Source organism: Carcharhinus amblyrhynchos, chromosome 11 (genome assembly GCF_965287045.1).
Source record: "Carcharhinus amblyrhynchos chromosome 11, sCarAmb.v2.hapA, whole genome shotgun sequence".
In the NCBI taxonomy this organism is placed as follows: Eukaryota; Metazoa; Chordata; class Chondrichthyes; order Carcharhiniformes; family Carcharhinidae; genus Carcharhinus; species Carcharhinus amblyrhynchos.
In genome coordinates, this window is record NC_137334.1 from 22,455,467 (window position 1) to 22,482,199 (window position 26,733).

At 48.5% G+C, this 26,733-nt stretch overlaps 1 protein-coding gene across 1 annotated transcript in view; it reads left to right on the forward strand.

Annotated features, from left to right (window-relative positions):
* Window positions 1–26,733, forward strand: part of LOC145349977 (uncharacterized) — a 168,589-nt gene that overhangs the window by 133,644 nt on the left and 8,212 nt on the right. Inside the window, exons 4-10 of the mRNA XM_080198757.1 lie at window positions 7,389–7,478; window positions 11,395–11,518; window positions 12,353–12,492; window positions 17,698–17,900; window positions 19,885–19,994; window positions 20,352–20,493; window positions 21,830–24,308. Coding sequence (XP_080054883.1) covers window positions 7,389–7,478; window positions 11,395–11,518; window positions 12,353–12,492; window positions 17,698–17,900; window positions 19,885–19,994; window positions 20,352–20,493; window positions 21,830–24,293 — 3,273 coding nt within the window. The 3' untranslated portion in view covers window positions 24,294–24,308. The remainder of the gene's footprint in view (window positions 1–7,388; window positions 7,479–11,394; window positions 11,519–12,352; window positions 12,493–17,697; window positions 17,901–19,884; window positions 19,995–20,351; window positions 20,494–21,829; window positions 24,309–26,733) is intronic.

Genomic DNA, 26,733 nt, shown 5'->3' on the forward strand with positions numbered 1-26,733 from the left:
ATGGATAACTCAGGAAATAAAGGAGAGTATCAAATTAAAAACCAATGCACACAGAGTGGCCAAAATTAGTGGGGAACTAGAAGATTGGGAAAGTTTTAAACAACAACAAAGAACTACTAAGAAAGCAATAAAGAAAGGAAAGATAGATTATGAAAGTAAACGAGCACAAAATATAAAAACTGATAGTAAAAGTTTTTACAAATATATAAAACGGAAAAGAGTGGCTAAAGTGAATGTTGGACCCTTAGAAGATGAGAAGGGGGATTTAATGGTGGGGAATGAGGAAATGGCCGAGGCCTTAAACAAGTTTTTTGTGTCGGTCTTCACAGTGGAAGACACAAATAGCTTACTAATAATTGACGGTCATGGGACTGTAAGGGGTGAGGACCTTAAAACGATCACTATTACTAAAGAGGTAGTGCTAGGTAAGCTAATAGGACTAAAGGCAGACAAGTCCCCTGGTCCGGATGGAATGCATCACAGGGTACTAAAAGAAATGGCAGAAGTAATAGCAGATGCACTAGTTGTAATTTATCAAAATTCGCTGGACTCTGGGGAGGTGCCAGCTGATTGGAAAACAGCTAATGTATCGCCACTGTTTAAAAAAGGAGGTAGGCAAAAGGCCAGTTAGCTTAACATCTGTAGTTGGGAAAATGCTGGAATCTGTCATTAAAGAAGAAATAGCAGGATACCTAGAAAAGGATGGTTCAGTCAAGCAGACGCAGCATGGATTCACGAAGGGAAAGTCATGTTTGACGAATGTACTGGATTTTTATGAAGATGTAATGAGTGCGGTTGACAGAGGGGAACCGGTGGATGTGGCGTTTTTAGATTTCCAGAAGGCATTCGATAAGATGCCTCACAAAAGGTTGCTGCATAAGATTAAGGTACACGGAGTTGGGGGTAAAGTGTTAGCGTGGATTGAGGATTGGCTATCTAACAGGAAGCAGAGAGTTGGAATAAATGGGTGCTTTTCTGGTTGGCAGTTGGTGACTAGTGGCGTGCCGCAGGGATCGGTGCTGGGGCCTCAACTGTTTACCATATACATGGATGATCTGGAGGAGGGGACCAAGTGTAGGGTAACAAAGTTTGCTGATGACACAAAGATGAGTGGGAAAGCAAATTGCGTGGAGGACACAGAAAGTCTGCAGAGAGATTTGGATAGGCTAAGTGAGTGGGCGAGGATCTGCAGATGGAGTATAATGTTGGCAAGTGTGAGGGTATCCACTTTGAAAGGAATAATAGTAAAATGGACTATTATTTAAATGGTGAAAAATTTCAACATGCTACTGTGCAGAGGGACCTGGGGGTCCTTGTGCATGAATCACAAAAACCCAGTCTGCAGGTATAGCAGGTGATCAAGAAGGCGAATGGAATGTTGGCCTTTATAGTGAGGGGGATAGAATGTAAAAGCAGGGAGGTCTTGCTGCAACTGTACAGGGTACTGATGAGGCCGCACCTGGAGTACTGTGCGCAATTTTGATCCCCTTATTTGAGAAAGGATATATTAGCTTTGGAGGGAGTGCAGAGAAGGTTCACCAGGTTGATTCCGGAGAAGAGGGGGTTAGCTTATGAGGAGAGATTGAGTGGACTGGGCCTGCACTCGTTGGAGTTTAGAAGGCTGAGGGGAGATCTTATAGAGACATATAAGATAATGTAGGGGCTAGACAGGGTAGAAGCAGAGAGATTATTTCCACTTGGAATGGAAAAAGAACAAGAGGGCACGGCCTCAAAATGAGGGGGAGTCAACTTAAAACAGAGTGAGGAACTTCTTCACTCAAAGGATATTGAATCTTTGGAATTCTCTACCCATTGAAGCAGTGGAGACTACCTCGTTGCATGTGTCACAGATAGATAGATCTTTTGAACAATAAGGGAATTAAGGGTTATGGGGAGCAGGCGGGTAAGTGGAACTGAACCTCTATCAGATCAGCCATGATCTTATTGAATGGTGGGGCAGGCTTGAGGGGCTAGATGGCCTACTCCTGCTCCTATTTCTTATGTTCTTATGTTACCATGGCCAATCCACCTAACTTGCACATCTTTGGACTATGGGGGGAAGTCGAAGCACCGGGAGGAAACCCACGCAGACACTGGGAGAATGTACAAACTCCGTACAGACAGTGACCCAAGGCAGAAATTGAACCTCGGTCTCTGATGCTGTGAGGTAGCGATGCTAGCCACCATGCTGCCCTCCATTACGTTTAGATGTTAGGAATGAACCGCGAATAGCTAGAGGAAGCGTGACTGTCCAATGGCATCATACTGAGGCTGTTCGACATTCCAGAACGCTGTCAGAGACACAGATTGCCATGTCTGCCATTCACAAGATTCTTATCAACACTTAAGAAACGTTAATGTTTCATGCATCCTACAGAATGTGGAATCTGAGCTTTGTAAATGGGACCAACAATAGTCTGGGTCAAGAAAGCCTAATTATCTTGGCAGTGATTGCAAGTTTAATGGTGCCTCCCCTTATTTAAACTGTGCCAGAGAGCCGAGAGTAACATTTGTTCAGAAGGAAAAGGGCTCCTTGCGTGACTCGGGGCTGTGTTTACATTATTGCTGGCAATTTCTTCCCATATTGGAACAACGTTAGAACAAAGCAAGTCATTAATTGTGGGAGATGTTTACCAGCGCTAATGATGTGGCACAAAGCGAGATATTCTGCTCTTCTAGAATGTGATTTTCCAAAAAAACACATTGACTGGGTTACCCTGTGTGACCAGCCAGGGGACACAGATAGGTTTGGCAACAAATTATCCATGTGGTCTCGTTGTTATGAGTGGAATGTGGAGGCAGTTGCATGTCTGGTGAGGTGCCCAGGGCTGGAGTTGGCACTGTTTCTTTATTGGCACTTTGGGCATCCGTGACCATTCTTCACTTTAATTCCAATGTAATTTAACCACTTTCTATGGGAGTGAAATCCGCACATTCCCCACTCTCCGGGTGAAGAACTTTCTCTCCTCAGTTGTAAAAAGTTTACCCCTTATCTAAAAGCTATGACCCCTACTTCTGGACTCCCCCACCATCAGGAACATTCTTTCTAAATTTAGCCTGGTAGAATTTTACAAGTTTCTAGCAAGAATAGAAAAAAAAAGTAAAAGTTTATTTATTAGTCACGCATAGGCTGACATTTACATTGCAATGAAGTTACTGTGAAACTCCCCTTGTCGCCACACTCCGGCACCTGTTCGGGCACACTGAGGGAGAATTTAGCATGGCCAATCCGCCTAACCAGCACGGCTTTCAGACTGTGGGAGGAAACCCACGCAGACACGGGGAGAATGTGCGAACTCCACACAGACAGTGACCCAAGTTGGGAATTGAAATCGGGTCCCTGGCGCTGTGAGGCAGCAGTGCTAACCACTGCGCCACCGTGCCGCTTATTTAAGATGAGGAGAAATTTCTTCTCGAGGGCTGTTAGTCTTTGTAATTCTCTTCCCCGAGGAGCAGTGGGTGGCGGCTCATTGGGATATATTCAAGGCAGGGTTGGATAGATTCTTGATTGATAAGGGAGTTAGGCGGGAAGGGGAGACAGGAAAGTGCCTGATCAGCCATGATCTTATCGATAGCACAGCAGACTCGAAGGGCCTAATGGCCTAGCCCTGCTCCTGTTTTTGGAAGCAGAGGAATCTTTTATAGCAGCAACTCCTGGGGTGGGGGCAGGTGGGTTGTTCTAGCTGGACCCAGCGGGGAAACCTCTTTGTACTGCTGAGATGACTGCAACAGTTCAATGTGTTGCATTCCCCAGAGCACCAAGGAATACATGTCTGACCATAAATGGGTGTTTTTTTGCCTCGATGCGAATCGCAGCACATTTCCAGTAGCACACTCACTTCAATCACTGATCTTTAAATCTTCCAATTCAGTCTTGGTCGGAAAAATGTCATGAAGTGAAAATTGAGGCAAATTCTCATGGCACAGAATCGTAGAATCCCTACAGTACCAAAGGAGGCCATTTGGCCCATCGAGTCTGTACAATCCCACCCAGACCCTATTTTTGTAACCCCACCTATTTACCCCACTCGCCTCCCTGACACCAAGGGGCAATTTAGTATCGCCAGTCCACCTGACCTGCACATCTTTGGGCTGTGGGAGGAAACCGGAGCACCCAGAGGAAACCCATGCAGATATGAGGAGAACGTGCAGACTCCGCACAAACAGTGACCTAAGCCGGGAATTGAACCCGGGTCCCTGGCGCTGTGAGGCAGCCGTGCTAACCACTGTGCCACCATACTACCCATTGGAGGTTCCGTCAAGATCTCTCTTGTGTCACAAGGTATCTAATAAAATCAGAATGCTTATTACACACATCATCTTCATTCATAGAGTCATAGAGGTTTACAGAATGGAAACAGGCCCAACTTGTCCATAACCCCCCTTTTTTAAAACCACTAAGCTAGTTCCAATTGCCTACATTTGGCCCATATCCCTCTATACCCATCTTACCCATGTAACTGTCTAAATGCTTCTTAAAAGACAAAATTGTACCCACCTCTACTACTACCTATGACAGCTTGTTCCAGACACTCACCACCCTCTGTGTGAAAAAATTGCCCCTCTGGACCCTTTTAGTATCTCTCCCCTCTCACCTTAAACCTATGCCCTCTAGTTTTAGTCTCCCCTACCTTTGGGAAAAGATGTTGACAATCTAACTGATCCATGTCCCTCATTATTTTATAAACTTCTATAAGATCACCCCTCAGCCTCCTACGCTCCAGGGAAGAAAGTCTCAGTCTATCCAACCTCTCCTTAGAACTCAAACCATCAAGTCCCGGTAGCATCCTAGTAAATCTTTCCTGCATTCTTTCTAGTACGTATTTCCTGTCGTGTTTAGTGTGTTTTCTCTCTCGCTCTCCCCTCTGTTTATAACTGGCCACAATGAAAGTCCAAGTCAGGGAATTGAAAACGGATAAAGCTCTTGAGGGAATACAAAGATAAGAGGAAACAGCTTAAACAGGGGCTTAGAAGGGCAAAAAGTGGCCATGAAATGTCCTTGGCAGGCAGGATTAAGGAGACTCTCAAGGCTTTTTATGAGGAGGAAGAGGGTAGCTAAGGCAAGGGTAGGTCCACTCAAGGACAGCAGAGGGAATTTGTGTGTGGAGCCAGGTGAGGTCCTTAACAAGTACTTTGCAAAGGAGAAGGATGTGGTGGATGGTGAGTGTAGAAATGAGGATTCTAGGACATGTTGAGGCAAAAAAGGAGGAGGTATTGGAGGTTTTGAAAAAACATTAAGGTGGACAAGTCCCCAGGGCCAGATAGGGTCTATCCCAGAATACTGAGAGACGCGAGGGAAGAAATTGCTGAGGCCTTGGCCAAAACCTTGATATTCCCTTGAGTCCCGGGCGAGGTACCAGAGGATCAGAGAGAAGCTAACATTTTCCTCTGTTTAAGAAGGGCAGAAGAGAGAATCCGGGAAATTACAGGCCTGTGAGCCTCGCATCAATGGTGGGGAAATTATTGGAGAAGATTCTTAGGGATAGGATGTACTCACACCTGGAAGAGACAGGCAGCATGGTTTTGTGAAGGGGAGGTCGTGTCTCACAATCTTAATTGAGGAAGTGACAAAAATTGACCAGGGCAGGGCAGTGGATGTTGAGTATATGGACTTTAGTAAAGCTTTCAATAAGGTACCACATGGCAGGCTGGTACAGAAGGTGAAATCATATGGGATCCAAGGTGAGCTGGTAAGATGGACACAAAACTGACTTGGGCATAGAAAGCAGTGGAAAAATACCTTTCCAACTGTGACAAGCGGTGTTCCACAAGGATCAGTGCTCGGCCTCTGCTGTTTGTAATATGATTTGGAGAAAAATGTAGGTGGCCTGATTAGTAAATTCACAGATGATACAAAAATTGGCAGAGTAGGGGATAATAAGGAGGATTGTCAGAGGATACAGCAGGATATAAATCAGCTGGAGACCTGGGCTTAAAGATGGCAGATGGAATTTAACCCAGATAAACGTGAGGTGGTGTGATTTGGAAGGTCTATTGCAGAAGGAAAGTATACAGTAAATGGGAGAGCCCTTAGAAATATTAGCATACAGAGGGATCTAGGCGTACAGATCCACAGTTCCCTGAAGGTGGCAACTCAGGTGAACAAAGGAAGGTGTATGACATGCTGGCCTTCATCAGTTGGGGAGTTGAGTATAGGAATTGGAAAATCACATTGCAGCCGTATAAGACTTTGGTTAGGCTACATTTGGAGTATTGTGTATAATACTGGTCACCACACTACCAGAAGGATGTTGATGCATTGGAAAGGGTGCAGAGAGATTTACCAGGATATTGCCTGGTTTGGAGGATATGGACTATGAGGAAAGGTTGAACAAACTTGGATTGTTTTCATTGGAGCGTCGGAGGATGGGGGCTTGTGGGGGGGAACCTGATAGAGGGTTTACAAGATTATGACAGCTTGGATAGAGTGGATAGTCAGAGTCTTCCTCCCAGGGTTGAAGGGTCAGTTACTCGGGGGCATAGATTGAGAGTGAGAGGGGGAGAGTTTGAAAGAGATGTAAGGGGCAAGTTTTTCACACACAGAGGGTGGTGAATGCCTGGAACGGGCTGCCGGACGAGGTGGCGGAAGCAGATTCTATAACAATGTTCCAGAGGTATCTGGATAGATACATGAATAGGCAGGGAATAGAGGGATATGGACCACATAGAGGCAGGAAAATATTAGACTAGAGAGACTTCCGTGTTGGCACAGACTTGGTGGGCTGAAGGGTCTATTCCTGTTCTGTGCTGTTTTTTGTTCTTATTTGTGCTGTTTCAGCCTGCTCCAGAGAAAATCTGGCCTAGACTGGCATTCCATTGGCAATTTCCCTTGGAGAGGCTATGAACTTGGCTGGGATGGACAATGAGGATGTCACGATGGAGCAGGAGGGGAGGAACACAGCTCTAGTTGAGACTCTGAAACATTTGTTGGGGTCTGGCGTATTTACAGCTAACCAAATGGCAGTGCCCTTGTGGGAGGGGTGTTTGATATTGGCACTGCCCTTGTTGAGGAGTGCTTAATACTGGCAAATTGGAGGTGCATTCCATTCTGAACGGCGATGATTTTATATTTGATAAGTTAAATAATAAGTAAAAATTGATAAGCCTTTTGTTACAAGGAGACAATGACTCAGTGGATGAAATTGATTTGTGGCAGTGATGCATCCTCAAGATGTCCTCTATTCTGTGTGTTTAAATTGGGATTGATATTTTTGCGTTTTAACGTCAACGGGGAATGTCGTGCTCCACAGTGTTTGAACCTTGCTGGTGTTGAAAGGGGACTTCCTGAGATCAGGAATGTTAATGGAGGAGGGATTCGAAGGTGCTTCCCTCCCTCCCGTGTGTTGTCTTGTTGGTGCTATGAATTTCCCTTTGTCCTCTTTCCAAAGGCTCTCAATGGCTTTATTCTGGTGGTCACGGCTGAAGGATACGTCTTCTACGCATCTCCCACCATCCAGGATTACCTTGGCTTTCACCAGGTGAGTCTGAGATCTGATTGAGTTTAAGACTCTCGCTGCCAGAAGCCCCAGGGGAACGATTGTGTTGTTTGAGTGACTGGGCAGTGCAGTGGGATAGGCCCGGCCTTTCTCGGTTTGGGAGCAGAGACCAAATGCAATCCCTGTTGAAGCGTTGACCGCCTTGTTTTCCGACTGTGCGTACAAGCGAAACGGGGCCTGGGTGGGATTGTGGTCAATGCAGACGCAATGGGCCGAATGGCCTCCTCCTGCACTGTCGGGATCCTATGAACATACTTGGGGGAGGCGACATGGTGGCACAATGATTACGCTGCTGCCTCACAGCGCCAGGGACCCAGGCTCAGCTTGGGTCACTGTACGTGTGGAGTTTGCACCTCCCCACCCCCCTCCACGTGTTTGTGGGTTTCCTCCCACACCCCAAAGATGTGCAGGTTAGGCTGGTTGGCCCTAGTATAAGGGGGATTAGCAGGGTAAATATGTGAGGTTATGGGAAGAGGGTCTGGGTGGGATTGTTGTCAGTGCAAACTCAATGGGCCAAATGGCCTCCTTCTACACTGTAGGGATTCTATGACTCTAGGTAATGGCCTAGTGGTATTATCGCGAGACTATTAATCCCGAAACTCAGCTAAAGTTCTGGGGACCCGGGTTCGAATCCCGCCAAGCAGATGGTAAAATTTGAATTCAATAAAAATTGGCATTACGAATCCACTGATGACCATGAAACCATTGTCAAGAAAAGCCCATCAGGTTCACTCATGTCCTTTAGGGAAGGAAATCTGCTGTCCTTACCTGGTCTGGCCTACATGTGACTCCAGAGCCACAGCAATGTGGTTGACCCTCAACTTCCTTTGAATTTTGTGAGCAGTTTTACTCGTTGCTGCTCTTGCGATCTCTGCCTCTCCACCATTGGCAGCCATGCCTTCAGCTGGCCTGTGATCCAAGGCCAGTAATCCCCACTCTACCCCTACCCACCTCTCCACCTCCCTTTCCAGACCATTCTTACCGCCGATCTGTGTCTTTGACCAAGCTTTTCACCATCCAACCTAATATCACCTTATGTCTCTCAGTGTCACGTTCTGTTCAACAGCCCTCCTGTGAAAAGCTCTGAAGGGGGCTGGATAAATGTAAGTTGTTGTCCTTATTTATCCTGTAGACAGAATTGTCAATACTGGGGCCATTCAATCATAGCTGATATTTTTCTTATCCCCATTTTCCTGCCTTTTCTTCATAACCTTTGACCTCCTTATTAATCAAGAATCTATCTATCTCTGTCTTAAAGACACTCAATGATCTGGCTTCCACAGCCTTCCGCGGCAAAGAGTTCCACAGATTCACCACTCTCTGGCTGAAGAAATTCCTCCTCATCTCTGTTTTAAAGGATCGTCCCTTCAGCCTGAGGTTGTTCCCTCTGGTTCGAGTTTTTTCTACTAGTGGAAACACCCTCTCCATATCTATTCTATCCAGGCCTCGCGGTATCCTATGACTTTCAATAAAATCCCCACAGTGGCACAGTGACTAGCACTGCTGCCTCATAGTGCCAGGGACACGGGTTTGATTCCCGGCTTGGGTCACTGTCTGTGTGGCGTCTGCATGTTCTCCCCGTGTCTGCATGGGTTTTCTCCCACAATCCGAAAGACGTGCTGATTCGGTTAGGTGAGTGGGCCAAAATGTGACAGATGGAGTTTCACAGGGATAAATGTGAGGTTATCTATTTTGTCATAAAAATAGAAAGGCAACTTAATGTCAGGGGTAAGTTTTTCACTGAGAAGGTGGTGAGTGAGTGGAATGGGCTGCCGTCGGTGGTGGTAGAGGTGAACTCGCTGGGGTCTTTTAAAAGACTTCTGGATGAGTACATGGGAATTAATGGGATTGGGAGTTACAGATAGTTCTATGGCCTGGTAGGTATGGATATGATCGGTGCAACTCTGAGACCATCCGGTGCCATTTTCCTGCCACCTCACCTCGCCCTCCGGACTGAGCTGTGCGCTGGGGATTGGAGGGAGATTGAGGTGAAGGAGGACTGGTTTGCTTCAGATACTGAGGTTGTCGGTTGGGTGGGGGGGAGGTGGGACGAGGGCTGGGTGAGGGGTGGCAGGGGGATAGGGAGGGGAGTGGGCAGTGGTGGCGACCATATAATTTCCAGCTTAAATCTTAACAAACAAGCAGAGTTGGACAGCACGGATTCCGGCTGTGTGCGCTCCTGGATCCCAACTAAAGCTGACACTTGCAACGAACCCAGTTTGCGATGGTATGCAAGATATAGGAGCAGAGTTAGTCCATTCGGCCCATCGGGTCTGCTCCACCATTCGATCGTGGTTCCATTTGCAAGCACGTGACGTGTTTCAGGGCTGTGATTGGGTGAGCTCCCTTCCTCCCCTTGGTGAGGGAAGGCAGCTCCCAACTTTGGTCCCCGGAGAGTGAGCGATCAGTCGCTGTGGCTGGTTGCAGATTTATCCTGGAGTTTGGGGAAGGCGACTGGACACAGCCCTTGGTCCCAGTCCGGTGGCCCCTGCCCGAGTTTAGACGCTGAATAGGGCCAGCGTTATTACAAGCCGGCCCAGTCGTCCCGTTGCTGCTGTCGCTCAGGTTACACGTGAGGGGGGTGAGGAGAAGGTGGAGGGAGAGGCCTCTTTTTGAGGCAGCAACTGTGCGGTTGGGGAGGAGGGGGAAACCAGGCAGTGAATTTTCACAATCCCTTCATCCTTCCCTTTGCCTTCGCTCTGCCCTACTCACGTACGCCTGCTCCCGTTTCTCCACTCTTTTCCCCCATTCCACCATCGCTTCCTCTCTCCCTCTTTGTCCTCGACGCTCTTCTCCTTCCTCACTCCCTGCTTTCTTTTTTCTCCCTCCCCTCTTCTCATTCCCTCCTCCCTTCCCACTCCGCATCCGTCCTCCCACTGCCCGACTCTCTGCTCTCCTGTCAGTCGAGTCATTGCTCTGAGGACCCCGGTTGCCCTCGGGGATGGCTGTATCCGAGCCCGTGGGACTATCTGGAACTCGGGAGGCGGCCTGCTGGTTGACATTCATCCCGCGACCAACAGATTGCACGCTTTTGTTTGTGGGATCTTGCTGTGCAGCGATCGGTTGCCCAGTCTTTCAGCGTCGCAGCAGTGACACCACTTCAGAAGTTTTTAATCGGCTGTGAAATGCCTGACATTGTAAACGGCTTTATAAAAACCCCGAGCCTTTCCTTCTCTCTCTTTCCCCCCTCTCTGCTTATCTATATCCCCCTAATCTCCCTCTCCCGTCCCCCCCATCATCGCAACCCTACTGCCTCTCCCTCTAACCAAGCTCTTTCCCCTCAGCATGGCCGTTCCAATGAAGGATCCGACCCAAAATGCCTGATTTGATTTTGATTTGATTTATTACTGTCACGTGTATTAGTATCCAGTGAAAAGTATTGTTTCTTGCGCGCTATACAGACAAAGCATACCGTTCATAGAGAAGGAAAGGAGAGAGTGCAGAATGTAGTGTGAAATCTACGGTGTAGAGAAAGATCAACTTAATGCGAGGTAGGTCCATTCAAAAGTTCCTTTTGTATCTTTTTCTCGATGGAAGATGGTGCAAGGGAGAATGTCCGTGTGCGTGGTGTCCTTAATTATGCTGGCTGCTTTTCCAAGGCAGCGGGAAGTTTAGACAGTCAATGGATGGGAGGCTGGTTTGCGTGATGGATTGGGCTACGTTCACGACCTTTTGTGGCTTCTTGCCATCTTGGACAGAGCAGGAGCCCATACCAATTTCACCTTCTCCTCTCTGATTGAGTTGCTGGTTTGTTGTTTCACTTTTGGATTTCCAGTTTCTCTTTCTGTCTCCATCCCAGTTTAATTGTTTGTTCCCGGGAATGTTTGGAATTCCGGTTGCTCTGGATTGGCTCACCCTGGGCGTTTGTTCGATTGATGATCCTGTTCTTCCTTTGCAGTCGGATGTGGTACACCAGAGTGTGTTTGAGCTGATCCACACTGACGACAGGACAATGTTTCGCCATCAGCTGCACTGGGCCCTGAACCCACCATCCTGCCAAGAATCCAACCCTCAGACGCACAGTGAGTGACTTTACGCTTATCAGTAACCAAAAATATTCCTTTACGTTAAATCGGGCACACTCGGAACGGTGACCAAATACAGAAGAATTGAATCGCGAAACAGTTGCAGCACAGAAAGAGGCCATTCAGCACATTGTGTTAATGCTGGCTCTTTCTGAGCCTTATAGCTGGTCTCACTCTCTCCCCGTGGTCCTGCATATATATTTTCTCTTCAAATGTTTATCTAATTCCCTTTTGAACACCATGATTCTGTCTCCACCACACTCCCAGACAGTACATTCCAGATCCTAACTACGTGCTGTGTGATTCTGTCTCCACCACACTCTCAGACAGTACATTCTAGATCCTAACCCACTCACTGCGTGAATCTATCTCCACCACACTCTCAGACAGTACATTCTAGATCCTAACCCACTCACTGCGTGAATCTATCTCCACCACACTCTCAGACAGTACATTCCAGATCCTAACCCACTCACTGCGTGAATCTATCTCCACCACACTCTCAGACAGTACATTCCAGATCCTAACCACTCGCTGTGTGAATCTGTCTCCACCACACTCTGCGAATAGGAGAGATTCCTACTCAGCCTGCGATGGAAGAAAATTGATGCCTCTGACAAGAGTGAAGACAGCTCCTTCCATTACCTGAATAAATTCACACCCCCCGCAACAAGAGAGAGAGTTTGTCGCTCTGGTAAATCTCCATTCACTGCAGCGGGACTGGAGAATCCTGCTGGGTGAATGACTGGAAATTTCCGGCCAATGCTTTGTACTTTGACCTAATTATTGTATTTTACTTCTTACACCCTGTCTCTCTCTTTCCCTACCCAGTTGTTCCGGAGAACAGTAGCCTTTGCTCCAGTGTTATCAATTACAATCCTCATGATTTGCCGCCGGAGAATTCCTCCTTCATGAAGAGGAACTTTATCTGTAGGTTCCGCTGTTTGTTGGACAATTCCTCTGGTTTCCTGGTAAGTCCATCCTGAATTGACTCCTCATTGCTACGGGTTTCTGTTTGAAGTCTAGTTCGGCAGAGAGTGTTCAAGTTGGGAAGCTTGCTCACTCATCCAGTCGCTCCCAAATAAACTGCCTGGCCAGGTTTAGAACATAGAACATTACAGCGCAGAACAGGCCCTTCGGCCCACGATGTTGCGCCGACCAGTTAAAAAACAATGACCCTCTAACCTAAACCAATCCCTTTCCATCCATAAACCTATCCACGGATCTCTTAAACGCCCCCAAACTAGGCGCATTTACAACTGCAGCAGGCAGGGCATTCCAATCCCTCACCACCCTCTGGGTAAAGAACCTACCCCTGACATCCGTCCTATAACTACCCCCCCCTTAATTTAAAGCTATGCCCCCTCGTGCTAGCTTTCTCCATCCGAGGAAAAAGGCTATCACTATCCACCCTATCTAAACCTCTAATCATCTTATATGTTTCAATAAGGTCCCCTCGTAGCCGCCTTCTTTCTAACGAAAACAACCTCAAATCCCTCAGTCTCTCCTCATAGGACCTCCCCTCCATACCAGGCAACATCCTGGTAAACCTCCTCTGCACCCTCTCCAAAGCCTCCACATCCTTCCTATAACGTGGGGACCAGAATTGCACACAATACTCCAAGTGCAGCCGCACCAGAGTTTTATACAGTTGCAACATGACGCTGCGGCTCCTAAATTCAATCCCCCTACCAATAAACGCCAAGACACCGTATGCCTTCCTAACAACCCTATCTACTTGATTCCCAACTTTCAGGGATCTATGTACACATACACCTAGATCCCTCTGTTCATCCACACTATTCAGAGTCCTACCGTTAGCCCTATACTCTACACATCCGTTATTACTGCCAAAGTGAATTACCTCACACTTTTCCGCATTAAACTCCATCCTCCACCTCTCGGCCCAGCTCTGCAACTTGTCCAAGTCTCCCTGTAGACTAAGACACCCTTCCTCACTATCTACCACACCTCCGACTTTGGTGTCATCAGCAAAGTTTACCTCACGACGAACTGAATCCTGGGAGCAGGAGGATCTCTGGGCCGACCCCCACTCAGGGCTGGTGGGCAGGACATCAGAGCACCCTCCTCAGCATTCCTGCACCTTCAGCAGTTGGGTAAGGGGAGGGATAATCAGACTGATTCCTGCGATGGCAGGTCTGTCATATGGGGAGAGACTAAGTCAGATAGGATTATATTCACTGGAGCTTAGAAGAGTGAGAGGGGATTTCATAGGAACTTATGACGGCACAGTGGTTAGCACTGCTGCCTCACAGCGCCAGGGACCCAGGTTCAATTCCCAGTTTGGGTCACTGCCTGTGTGGAGTTTGCACATTCTCCCTGTGTCTGCATGGGTTTCCTCCAGTTTCCTCCCACAGACTGAAAGACATGCTAGTTAGGGTGCGTTGGCCATGCTAAATTCTCCCTCCGTGTTCCCGAACAGGTGCTGAAGTGCGGTGACTAGGGGATTTTCACAGTAACTTCATTGCAGTGTTAATGTAAGCCTTACTTGTGACACTCATAAATAAACTTCTACTTTAAAATTCTAACAGGGCATGACAGGGTAGATTCATAAAGAAATTTCCGTGTGCGTGTGTGTGTTTGTGTGTGTGTGTGGGGTGGTGGTGGTGGTGATCAGTGAGCTCAGAACTAGGGGGTTGCCCTTTGAGGATAAGGGATAAGGGGTAAACCTTTTAGAGCTGAGGTGAGGAGAAATCTCTTCACCCCACAGAATTCACTCCCACAGAGTGTCGTTGAGGCCAAAACGTTGCATGATTTCAAGACGAAATTGGATTTAGCTCTTGGGGCTAAAGGGATCGAGGGATATGGGGGGGAAGTGGGGGGTGTCAGGATATTAAATTTGATGATCAGCCATGATTATGATGAATGGTCGAGCAGGCTTGAAGGGCCAAATGGCCTCCCTCCTGCTTCTAGTTTGTACGTTTCTGTGACAATTTTTATTCCTGTTTGCTGAGTTAAGATGGAAATGGGCCCTTGTGTGTAAATCACAAACCACCCAAGAGGAAGTTCACAAGGTAATTGGGAAGGCAAGTGGAATGTTGGCCTTTATTTCAAAGGGAATGGAGTGTAAAAATAGGGAAGTCTTGCTCAAACTGTACAAATCGCTGGACCATGCCCGGAATACTGTGAGCAGTTGGTGTCCCTGTAACTAAGGAAAGATATACTGGCATTGAGAGGCAGTGCAGGTTTACCCAGGGATTTTCTGATGAGGGGAGGTTGGGTAAATCGAGTCTCAACTCACTGAAGTTTAGAAGAATGAAAGGCGACCTTATTGAGACATATCGGAATCTCAGGGGCGTTGACAGGATAGATGCTGAGAGGCTGTTTCCCCTTGTGGGAGAGTCTAGGGCCAGAGGCGGTGGCCGGGGTGGTGGGGGTCACCCATTGAAAACAGAGACGAGGAGGTATTTCTTCTCTCTGAGGGGAGTGAATCTGTGGAATTCTGTACCGCAGAGGGATGTAGAGACGGCGGGAAAGTGGAGTTGAGGATTATCATGGGTATAGAGGGATATGGGCCAAACAACGGGCAATTGGGACTGGTTTAGTGGCTAAAAACTGGGCGGTATGGACTAGTTGGGCCAAAGGACATGTTTCCGTGCTGTAAACCTCTACAACTACCAGATCAGCCATGATCTCGTTGAATGGCGGCGCAGACCCGATGGGCCGAATGGCCTACCTCTCCCTCTACACCTTGTGGTCTTAAATGAGTGTTCAGTTGAGTCCAGCCCTTGCAGCCTAACAGCCTGCATCTTGGCAACAACTACGCCGCAAACGTCTTAATATAACGGTCGGTGTTTTCTCGAGAGGGTCAGGCCTTAGGTCTGATGACCAGAAGTTTGATCAAGGAAATAGATTTCAAGGAATGTCTTGAGAGAAGGAATGTGAGGCTGAGGGGGCTTGGGGGGGGGATTCCGGAGCATGGGCCCAGGCAGCTGACGGCTACCGACGGTGAAAGGATTCACAGTGAGGAGGCTGATGAGGTCAGAATTGGAGGAGTGTAGAGATCTCGGAGGTTGGAGCAGATTTCAGAGAGAGGGGAGGTGGAAGGGCCTGAAGTCGAGGATCAGAATTTGGAAGTCGAGGCGTTGCCTAACTGGGAGCCTCACGGGTGACGGAGGAGAGAGGGGCAATACGCAGACTGCGGAGTTTTGGATATGGAGAGCGGAATGTAGAAGAGGCCTCGACTCGAGGGGTAACAAAAAGCAGGAGCGAGGGTTTCAGCAGCAGCTGAGCAGGGGAAGTCGTGAGGTGGAAACGGGGGGTCTTAATGATGACCTGACTATGGGGCCGGAAGGTCGCCACAGAAACGAAGGTGACACCAAGACTGTCAACGTTTTAACCTCACTGTTATCAGAAAACTGTCCCAATCACTGAACGATGGGCTAGCAACTGAGGCCATTCAGTAGATTACAGAGATGAGGTGGGAGGGACAGGTCTATCCCAGACGTTTGCAAGAACTAGTAATGAGAACTATATCACTCACCTTCCCCATCACCCTGTGTGGTTCATTTTTTGAACTTGATGTGATTTATTATTGTCACCTGTATTAGGAGACAGTGAAAAGTATTGTTTTTTGCGTGCTATACAGACAAAGCATACCGTTCATAGAGAAGGAAAGGAGAAGGACAGAATGTAGTGTTACAATCATAGCTAGGGTGTAGAGAAAGATCAACTTAATGTAAGTTAGGTCCATTTAAAAGTCTGATGGCAGCAGGGAAGAAGCTGTTCTTGAGTCGGTTGGTACGTAATCTCAGACTGTTGTATCTTTTTCCCAACGGAAGAAGGTGGAAGAGAGAATGTCGGGGGCGCGCGGAGAATTTCTCCAGTTCGCCTATTGGAAGTTCCTGTTGTATCTGTTTTCACTGTCCGAGTGATTGCCATTGAAAACACGAGTTCCCCCTCTTCCTGTCTCTGGCTGTTATGGCAGGAAATCTCAGGCAGGTTAAAGGTGACGTCGGAATGGGATGGAGGGGAGCGGGTTCGATGGAATGGAAAAGACGGAGGCAAGATCAAAGTGTGATCCATCACTGGCAGGATCCCTGGATCCAGCAGAGCCATTGGTCACAAACAGAGTTGATGGAGACTTGGGAAGAGGCCACACCCTGTCACTTCCTTGGAGGCAGCTGCCCACTCCGATTGCTATGGCAGTGGATATTCAGAGGCCAGCAAGAGGGGCAAACTAAACTGAAAGGGCGCTGCTTGTCCATGTGAGGGTGCACACCTCGAAACACGGTGGCACAGTGGTTAGCACTGTTGCCTCAAACACTAGGGACCCAGGTTCGATTCCCGGCTTGGATAACTGTCTGTGTGGAGTTTGCACGTTCTCCCCCCGTCTGTATGGATTTCCTCCAGGTGGTCCGGTTCCTTCCCACGGTGCAAAGATGTGCAGGTTAGGGGGATTGGCCATGCTAAATTGCCCCTTAGTGTCCAAAGGAATGTAAGTTAGGGGGATTGGCCATGCTAAATTGCCCCTTAGTGTCCAAAGGAATGTAAGTTAGGGGGATTGGCCATGCTAAATTGCCCCTTAGTCTCCAAAGGTATGTAAGTTAGGGGGATTGGCCATGCTAAATTGCCCCTTGGTGTCCAAAGATGTGCAGGTTAGGTGGATTGGCCGTGCTAAATTGCTCCTTGGTATCCAAAGATGTGCAGGTTAGGTGGATTGGCCGTGCTAAATTTCCCCTTAGTGTCCAAAGATGTGCAAGTTAGGTGGATTGGCCATGCTAAATTGCTCCTTGGTGTCCAAAGATGTGCAGGTTAGGTGGATTGGCCATGCTAAATTGCTCCTTGGTATCCAAAGATGTGCAGGTTAGGTGGATTGGCCGTGCTAAATTTCCCCTTAGTGTCCAAAGATGTGCAAGTTAGGTAGATCGGCCATGCTAAATTGCCCCTTGGTGTCCAAAGATGTGCAGGTTAGGGGGATTGGCCATGTTAAATTGCTCCTTAGTGTCAGGGGGATTAGCAGGGTAAATATGTGGGGTTACTGGGATAGGGCCTGGGTCAGATGTTGTCGATTCACACTCAGTGGGCCGAATGGTCTCCTTCTGGCCTGAACCTTATCCATTCTGCAATCCTAAATTGAAGATGAATTGGGCTGGAGGAGAAGCCTCTGTTCTGGGTTCCCAGCAATTCTACTCATTCATCCGTGTTGATTGCAGACGCTGAATTTCCAGGGGCGACTGAAGTTCCTACACGGGCAGAATAAGAAAGCGGAGGACGGCACACCCATCCCCCCTCAGCTGGCCCTGTTTGTCGTGGCAACCCCCCTCCAGCCTCCGTCCATCCTGGAAGTGCGGACCAAGACGCTGATATTCCAGACCAAACATAAGTTGGACTTCACACCATTGGCCTGTGACACCAAGTATGTTGTGTGGGAGGGGTGAGGAGGTGTTGGGTGGCGGTAGGGGAGGGTGGGTGGAGAAGGCGACCGAGAGAGTGTCAGAGGGAACAAGCTACTGGGGAAATCGAGGAAGAAATGTGTGCTTTTGTAAATCTGCCTGGGGTGGGATTGGAACACGGGTCCTCAGTGTTATCCTGGCTCTCTGGGAGACTAGTCCGGTGACAATACTGCTGCACCATCGCCTACCTCCTCATCATTGCTACTGGACTGGTAATCCAGAGATATGAGTTCAAATCTCAGCACAGCTGCTGGGGGAATTGAAATTCAATTACGATAATTAAAATAATCAAAGAAATTACTGTCAATTATGGTGACCAGGAAACAAGCAGAGAGTTCACTCGTACCCTTACCTACTCTGCTCTTAATGTGACGTTAGACTCACCGGAATGTCTCAACCTCTGAAACAGACACTCCGCTTATTCAAGAAAATGGATGATTGCCGTCTTTCCCTGGGTAGTCGGGAATGGGCAATAAAGCAAGGCCTACATCCCAAATACCAGCCCCATGGATTAATCACGTTTTGTTTTGAAGTGTTACTCAATTTTTATTATTCATTCGTAGGGTATGGGAGTCGCTGACAGGCCAGCATTTATAGCCCATCCCTACTTACCCTTGAACTGAGTGTCTCATTCGACCATTTCAGGGGGCAGTTGAGAGTCAACCACGTTGCCGTGGCTCTGGGCTGTAGGCCAGACCCGGTAAGGATGGCAGATTTCCTTCCCTGAAGGACATTCGCGATCCAGGTGGGTTTTTCTGACAATGGTTTCATGGTCTTCTGAATTCCAGATATTTTTTATTGAGTTCAAATCCCACCATCTACCCTGGTGGGATTCGATCCCGGGTCCCCAGAGCATTAGCTGAGTTTCTGGGTTTAACGCCTAGTGATGATACCCACTAGGCCATCACCTCCCCTAATTCCAGTCGTCCTTCTCAGTTCCTCTCCTCTGCAGAATGCAGTGTAGTCACTGGTGCAGTGAATCCCTCCTTTCCACACGCAGAGCGTCATGTTGACGAGAAGGAGGCCTCTCAACCGCAAGAGCATGGCCAACAAGAGTTGCTCTTTCAGGATCAGGAGCAAGAGTGCTGGCTTTCCCCTTCTCCAGGGTGCTGCAGAGGTCAATTCAACGCCCAGGCTAGGCATCAGAACTCAAAGAGGGTCGATCGATAATCTACTCAGCACCAGCCCTTGGGTGGGAGGCGGTTTGTTGGGGTTGCGGGGGCGGAGGGTGGATGTTAAAGGCGGACCTCAGTCAGCTGAAGATAGTCCATGGTGTCGGTGGGAAGGCAATGGCCTAGTGGTATTATCGCTGGATTATTAATCCAGAAACTCCGCTAATGTTCTGGGGACCCAGCTTCGAATCCCGCCATGACAGCTGGTAGAATTTAAATTCAATAATAAATAATTGGAACTAAGAATCTACTGATGACCATGAAATCATGGAATTTAAATTCAATTAAAAAATATCTGGAATTAAGAATCTACTGATGGCCATGAAATCATGGAATTTAAATTCAATTTAAAAAATATCTGGAATTAAGAATCTACTGATGGCCATGAAATCATGGAATTTAAATTCAATTTAAAAAAAATCTTGAATTAAGAATCTGCTGATGGCCATGAAATCATGGAACTTAAATTCGATTTAAAAATATCTGGAATTAAGAATCTACTGATGACCATGAAACCAGTGTCGATTGTCGGAAAAACCCATCTGGTTCTTTAATGTCCTTTAGGGAAGGAAATCTGCCATCCTTACCCAATCTGGCTTACATGTGACTCCAGAGCCATAGCAATGTGGTTGACTCTCAACTGCCCTCCAAGGGCAACTAGGGATGGGCAATAAATACTGGCCCAGCCAGCGACACCCATATCCCATGAACGAATAAAAGAAAACGTTGTGCTAATCTTGAATGGTTAAATGTGCTTTCTTCTCGTCCTTTACAGGGGCAAGTTTGTTCTGGGTTACACGGAGACAGAACTATGCATGCGAGGCACAGGTTACCAGTTTATCCATGCTGCCGACATGATGTACTGTGCTGATAACCATGTGAAGAGTGAGTATAGCCCATACGCACCCCTCATTTGGGAAGCGACACGCGGGGACATGACTCTCAATGCGAGACGTCATCCGGTAACACAAGTTGTACTGGGGTGTGGGGGATGATGGGATAGGTGATGCCTAAGCTTGGCAGTCATTGTGTTTAACTTTGATATGAAGAAGTAACTACAAACAAGGTTGAGACGTGAAAACGGCATTCAATTGGTTCACACCGTCTCTCACCTATCTTCATTTAATCTTCTCGCATTTTCAGAAAACACTGGGGAACATGAGAGAGACTTGCTCTCTGGGTGGGGGCGGGGGTGTGGAAAGTCGTCTTTTTCTCACTTGATGCGATGTTGTGGTGTTTCAGTGATTAAGACTGGAGAGAGCGGAATGACGGTGTTCAGATTGCTTACCAAGCAAAGCAGTTGGGTTTGGGTTCAGGCGAATGCTCGGCTGGTGTACAAAGGCGGTCGACCGGACACCATCATCTCCAAGCAAAGGCCTTTGACGTAAGTGCACACCCCGCAGGATGTCAGACAGGCTCTTGGGTTAGTGTTTAGGCTTGATATACTCTTGCGACACGGTTTGGAGGGTCCACCATGCTGGGCTATGAAATGCCAGCCAGCTTGTTCCTTTAATCCGCTTCTCCCCCGACGACCTCCCCACCCCACTCCTGCCGTTGGGTTTCCCTGTGGAAACCTTACAGAAGGTACTGGAGCACCTGTTCTTGCCCAACCCAACGACAAAGGGAATGGAGCCAGGATACATCCTTTCCCAAGATGGGAGTTGGATTTACAGTGTTCAAATGATGGGCCTTTCCTTTAGGACTGAGATGGGGAGGAATGCCTTCATTCAGAGGGTGGTGAATCCATTGGACTCTCCACCCCAGAGGCTCAGTCACTGAGACAGATTTTGAGAGGTTTTCTGAGAATCGAGGGATGTGGACATCTGGGAAGGCGGGTGTGGGTGAAGTGGAAGGTCAGCCATGACTGAGGAGCCAAATGGCCTACTCCTGCTCCTGAATGCTCATTTCCCTCTTACCCCATCCCCAGCTGTGTTTATATCAAATCGGCTTCTGTTGGGATGGGGACCTGAGGTGAAGGGGTTTCCTCATGACACCAGAAATCTGGAGTTGAGAGAGTTGGCTTATGAGGAGAGACTGGGGCTATACTCATTGGAATTCAGAAGAATGAGGGGAGATCTTATAGAAGCATATAAGATTATGAAGGGAATAGACAAGATAGAAGCAGGGAAGTTATTTCTACTGGCGGGTGAAACTAGAACCAAGGGGCATTGCCTCAAAATAAGGGGAAGCAGATTTAGGACTGAGCTGAGGAGGAACTTCTTCACACAAAGGGTTGTGAATCTGTGGAATTCCCTGCCCAGTGAAGCAGTTGAGGCTACCTCATTGAATGTTTTTAACACAAGGAGAGATAGATTTTTAAAGATAAGATAAAGTTAAGTTAAAGATACGATAAAGTTAAGTTAAAGATACGATAAAGTTTAACACAAGGATAGATAAAGCTTTGAACAGTAAAGGAATTAAGGGTTATGGTGAGCGGGCAGGTAAGTGGAGCTGAGTCCATGAAAAGATCAGCCAAGATCTTATTGAATGGTGGAGCAGGCTCGAGGGGCCTGATGGCCGACTCCTGCTCCGAGTTCTTATGTTCCTATCTGAACAATAAGAGGAATTAGTCTCCTGAAATCTCGATTCTATTGGGGTGTGCCTCACTGGAAAGCAGATCATAGAGGGATCTGATCCGCTGTGGCTCGTGTCGTTAACTTGTGTGTTTGTAGAATTAGAAAGTGTAACGTGTGTCTCTCTGTGCGTCAATTTATTCTCAGGAATGAAGAAGGGGAGGAACACTTCAGGAAGAGGTCCATGCAGCTGCCGTTTAGTTTTGCCACGGGGGAAGCGGTTCTGTACGAGACCAACCCATTGCTTATGGGGCATCTGGGTTTGTTCGAGGCTAAAGGGAAAGACAAGAAGGTTTCTCCCGGGGTCAACGGCACCAACCTAAAAAATGGGATCAACCCGAGCTCCCTCCTGGGCGCCATGATGGTGCAGAATCCGACTGTGTACAGCTCAAAAAGCGAATCGAAATTCAATATTGACGATGTCTTTGCCAACGAGTTTGCTGTCTTAAATGTGCCGGGCGATTTCTGGCAGCCGGCTGCTGATGGCAAGGACGCAGACAAACAGGAGGCGATGAACCTTGACGATCCGCTGTTGACTATAATGGACATTCTGTCTGAAAAGAATGCTGATGAAAATGACCTGTGCGACACTCTGGGAAACCTGGATGTGGACGTGGAGGATACAGGGCTGGAGCAGTGGCAGGAAACTCTGATGAAAATGGACAATAACACTTCGCTCGCGGATGATTTCAATGACATCCTCACCTCTGATTTTATATTGTCCTGTGTCGAGGATATGCTGACAAAGGAGGCCCCAGACGTGAATAAATTCTCACCGGAGAGCTTCAATACTGTGCAAGTAAACTTCACCGGATCTGCACAACAAAACCCATTTGCATCCTTACAACAAAAGTCGTTTGGATTTGACACCCGGACCTCAGCAATTCCTGGCTGCCAAAATTCCAAACCAACTGACCCCCAGAACTCAATCATGTCCCACCCCCAGACGCCGGTGATGTCCCACCCCCAGACACCAGTGATGTCCCACCCCCAGATGCCAGTGATGTCCCTCCCTCAGAACCCGGTGATGTCCCACCCCCAGACGCCGGTGATGTCCCACCCCCAGACGCCGTTGATGTCCCACCCCCAGACGCCGTTGATGTCCCACCCCCAGACGCCGTTGATGTCCCACCCCCAGACGCCGTTGATGTCCCACCCCCAGACGCCGTTGATGTCCCACCCCCAGACGCCGTTGATGTCCCACCCCCAGACGCCGGTGATGTCCCACCCCCAGACGCCGGTGATGTCCCACCCCCAGACGCCGGTGATGTCCCACCCCCAGACGCCGGTGATGTCCCACCCCCAGACGCCGGTGATGTCCCACCCCCAGACGCCGGTGATGTCCCACCCCCAGACGCCGGTGATGTCCCACCCCCAGACGCCGGTGATGTCCCACCCCCAGACGCCGGTGATGTCCCACCCCCAGACGCCGGTGATGTCCCACCCCCAGACGCCGGTGATGTCCCACCCCCAGACGCCGGTGATGTCCCACCCCCAGACGCCGGTGATGTCCCACCCCCAGACGCCGGTGATGTCCCACCCCCAGACGCCGGTGATGTCCCACCCCCAGACGCCGGTGATGTCCCACCCCCAGACGCCGGTGATGTCCCACCCCCAGACGCCGGTGATGTCCCACCCCCAGAGCTCAATGGTGTCTGCAGCACAGGACACAGCCCTGCTTTCTCCCCAGGATCCAGTAGTCTGTGGGACACAGAACACAGTGCCGTTTGGATTCCAAAATTCCGGCGTGTCCGGACTACAGAATGAAATGCCAGCTGGAATCCAGAACCCACTGGGATCTCCTTCGCAGAATCTCCTTGGAATGGGTTTACACGACCCTCCTAACCTGCAGGCTTTCAGCTCGAGTCGCGCCCCGAGGCAAATGGCCCCCACTCTGCCGAGGGCAAGCTGCATGGAGCAGCCCAACACGCAACCAATGCACGCGGGGAAGCTGGCAGCCCAGTGGTCACCCCAGGGGAATCCACAGCAATCCAGCCTGCGGAGACCCCCCTACCCACAGTTAAAGAAGCCACTGAAGGCACAGCCTTTCAACACATCACAGTGGCAGCTCCCGATGCAGAATGGACAGCAGGATCCCAGCCAACCGTACCAAGCGCAGGACTGTTTGCGCCGTCAAGAGCCAGAGTCACCCCGCGGATCGACCCAAGCTCCGGGAGACAGGGCTCCGACAGCTTGTTACCTGGACCCAAGCGGCAGCCAGCAGCTCCCTTACAGCTGCAGTGTGGCTGTGCAGCAGAGGACCACAGTCAACCAGTTGCAGCCTGACAGCGCCAACACCAGCTGCATGTTTGCGGCCTGTGAATACCAGGACAGTGCCCCCGCGGTGAGAACTGGACTGTCCTTTGCCGACAGCAGCCCTGTCGCTCCTGTCCCCCCCTACAGTAAGATGACTGTGTCCCCCAGTCACAGCCCGTTGCAGGCAACCTGTTACTACGACCAGGCAAATTCCGTGATGGGTTCCTCGGCTGTGTCCAATGGAGAGCTGAACATTTATAACAGCTCGTGTCAGTTCGAGCCGAGTTTCTCAGCCCGACCGATCGCTGAGAATTGTGTGTCTCAAATTCCAGAAAGTCAGGCTCCTTGGAATTAAAGCGATGTATTAAAGGTGAGGACAGAATCTCTACCTGGGTCATAGGCTGTACATACTTAATCATTAGTCCCCTTCCTATCCATCGTTGTATCATTTTACTGCTGGTCGGTGGTAGCCATGATGTGGCGATGCTGGCGTTAGACTAGGGTAGACACAGTAAGAAGCCTTCACAACATCAGGTTGATTTAAAGACTTGATTACCTTTAAAGACTCGTACTCTAACCATTGTCTTGCAATTGTGTCTGTGTCTATATATGCCGTGTTTGTGAGCCCACCTCTCCACTGAGCTGCTGAAGGAGCAGTGCTCCAAAAGCTTGTGATTCCAAATAAACCTGTTGGACTTTAACCTGGTGTTGTGAGACTTCTTACGGTAAGTTGGAGGGAGAAGGGTAGACTAGTTGACCGACCCCTTTGAAGGGAGATTTCAGTCCACGGTTCCAATCTACCAGCAATTTTCTCTCTGAGTTATTAAATTGCTGGTCTCAAACTGAGTTTTAAAAGTTGAGAATCGCTGTTGACCTCACGATTCCGGTGTGGAAAGGAGCCAGTTTAAGGCTTTCGACCTCCGGATAAAACACAAAGCGACCTTCCCATTGAAGTTCCGAACGCGGCTTTGTTACCGCGTCTGGGCTGCGGGAATACCAGGAATATTGTCTGCGCTACCGAACCCAGACCAAACATTTGAGCTCAGGGCAGTTTGGCTGCATTGGGTCTGCCTTACAGCTGCCAGCTTTCAGACTGAAGGTCCAGAAGCTTCGAGGCAAGGCTAAATAATGAAAGCTAAACAGTTGCAGAAACGAAACAGTGCAAAAACTTCCAGCGGCAAAACTGGGGAAAGAAGTTTGCTTTAAAACTAGGCAGTGAGACACTTTGGTACATAGAATGGCAGACTATCAAAACCCACCAGCAAGAACCACCCACAAAGAACAAAGAAAAGACCAAAGAAAATTTCGGCACAGGAACAGGCCCTTCGGTCCTCCAAGCCTGCAGTGACCATGCTGCCCGACTTAACTTAAACCCCATACCCTTCTGGGGACCATATTCTTCTAATCCTATCCTATGCACATATTTGTCCAGACGCCCCATAAAACTCACTATTGTATCTGCTTCCATCACCTCCACCGGCAGCGACTTCCAGCACCCACTACCCTCTATGTAAAAAAAAACTTGCCTCATACATCTCCTTTAAACCTTGCCCCTCGCACCCCAAACCTATGCCCCCTAGTAATTGACTCTTCCACCCTGGGAAAAAGCTTCTGACTCCCCACTCTGTCCGTGCCTCTCATAATCTTGTAGACTTCTATCAGGTTGCCCTCTGTCTTTCCAGTGAGAACTAATCAAGCTTCTCCAACCTTTCCTCATAGCTTCCACGTCCTTCTGGTCGTGTGGTGACCAGAATTGAACACTGTGTTCCAAGTGTGGCCTAACTCAGGTTCTATAAAGCTGCAACATGACTTGCCAATTTTTAAACCTAGTGCCCCAGCCGATGAAGGCAAGCATGCCTTCTTGACTGCCTTCTCCACCTGCGTTGCCACTTTCAGTGACCTGTCCCTGTACACCCAGATCCCTCTGCCTATCAATGCTCTTACGGGTTCTGCCATTTACTATATAAATGGCAGAACCGGTAAAATTTGCACACACCAATAGAATTTTAGTAGCCCCTCACCATAAATTAAGGGGGGGTAGCTACAGGACGGATGTCAGGGGTAGGTTCTTTACCCAGCGGGTGGTGAGGGATTGGAATGCCCTGCCTGCTGCAGTTGTAGATGCGTCTAGTTTGGGGGCGTTTAAGAGATCTCTGGATAGGTTTATGGACGAAAAGGGATTGGTATAGGCTAGTGGGTCATTGTTTTTGTAACTGGTCGGCGCAACATCGTGGGCCGAAGGGCCTGTTCTGCGCTGTAATGTTCTATGTTCTATGTTCTATAAGTCACTAAGGGGAAGCCAGTGCTGTCCCAACTTACTGTTCAAGGCTCCCATGTACTGTTCCTATTGGGATTAACAAAATCTCTGGCCATTGAAGCTGTGGTTCACAGGATTGATTTGATTTGATTTATTATTGTCATTTGTATTGGAATACAGTGAAAAGTATTGTTTCTTGCGCACTATACAAACAAAGCATACTGTTCATAGAGAAGGAAAGGAGAGAGTGCAGAATGTGGTGTTACAGTCATAGCTAGGGTGCAGAGAAAGATCAACTTAGTGCACGATAGATAAAAGCAAAATATTGCAGATGCTGGAATCTGAAACAAGAAGAGAAAATGCCGGAAAAGCTCAGCAGGTCTGACAGCATCTGTGGGGAGAGAATAGAGCCAACGCTTCAAGTCCGGGAACCCCTTCAGAGTTCTATCTAGACTCAAACCACTTTTAGATTTATATGCATGTTTTAATCACGGTTTTTCTTTTTAGTATTCTGTTTTATATTTTTATATTCATAGTT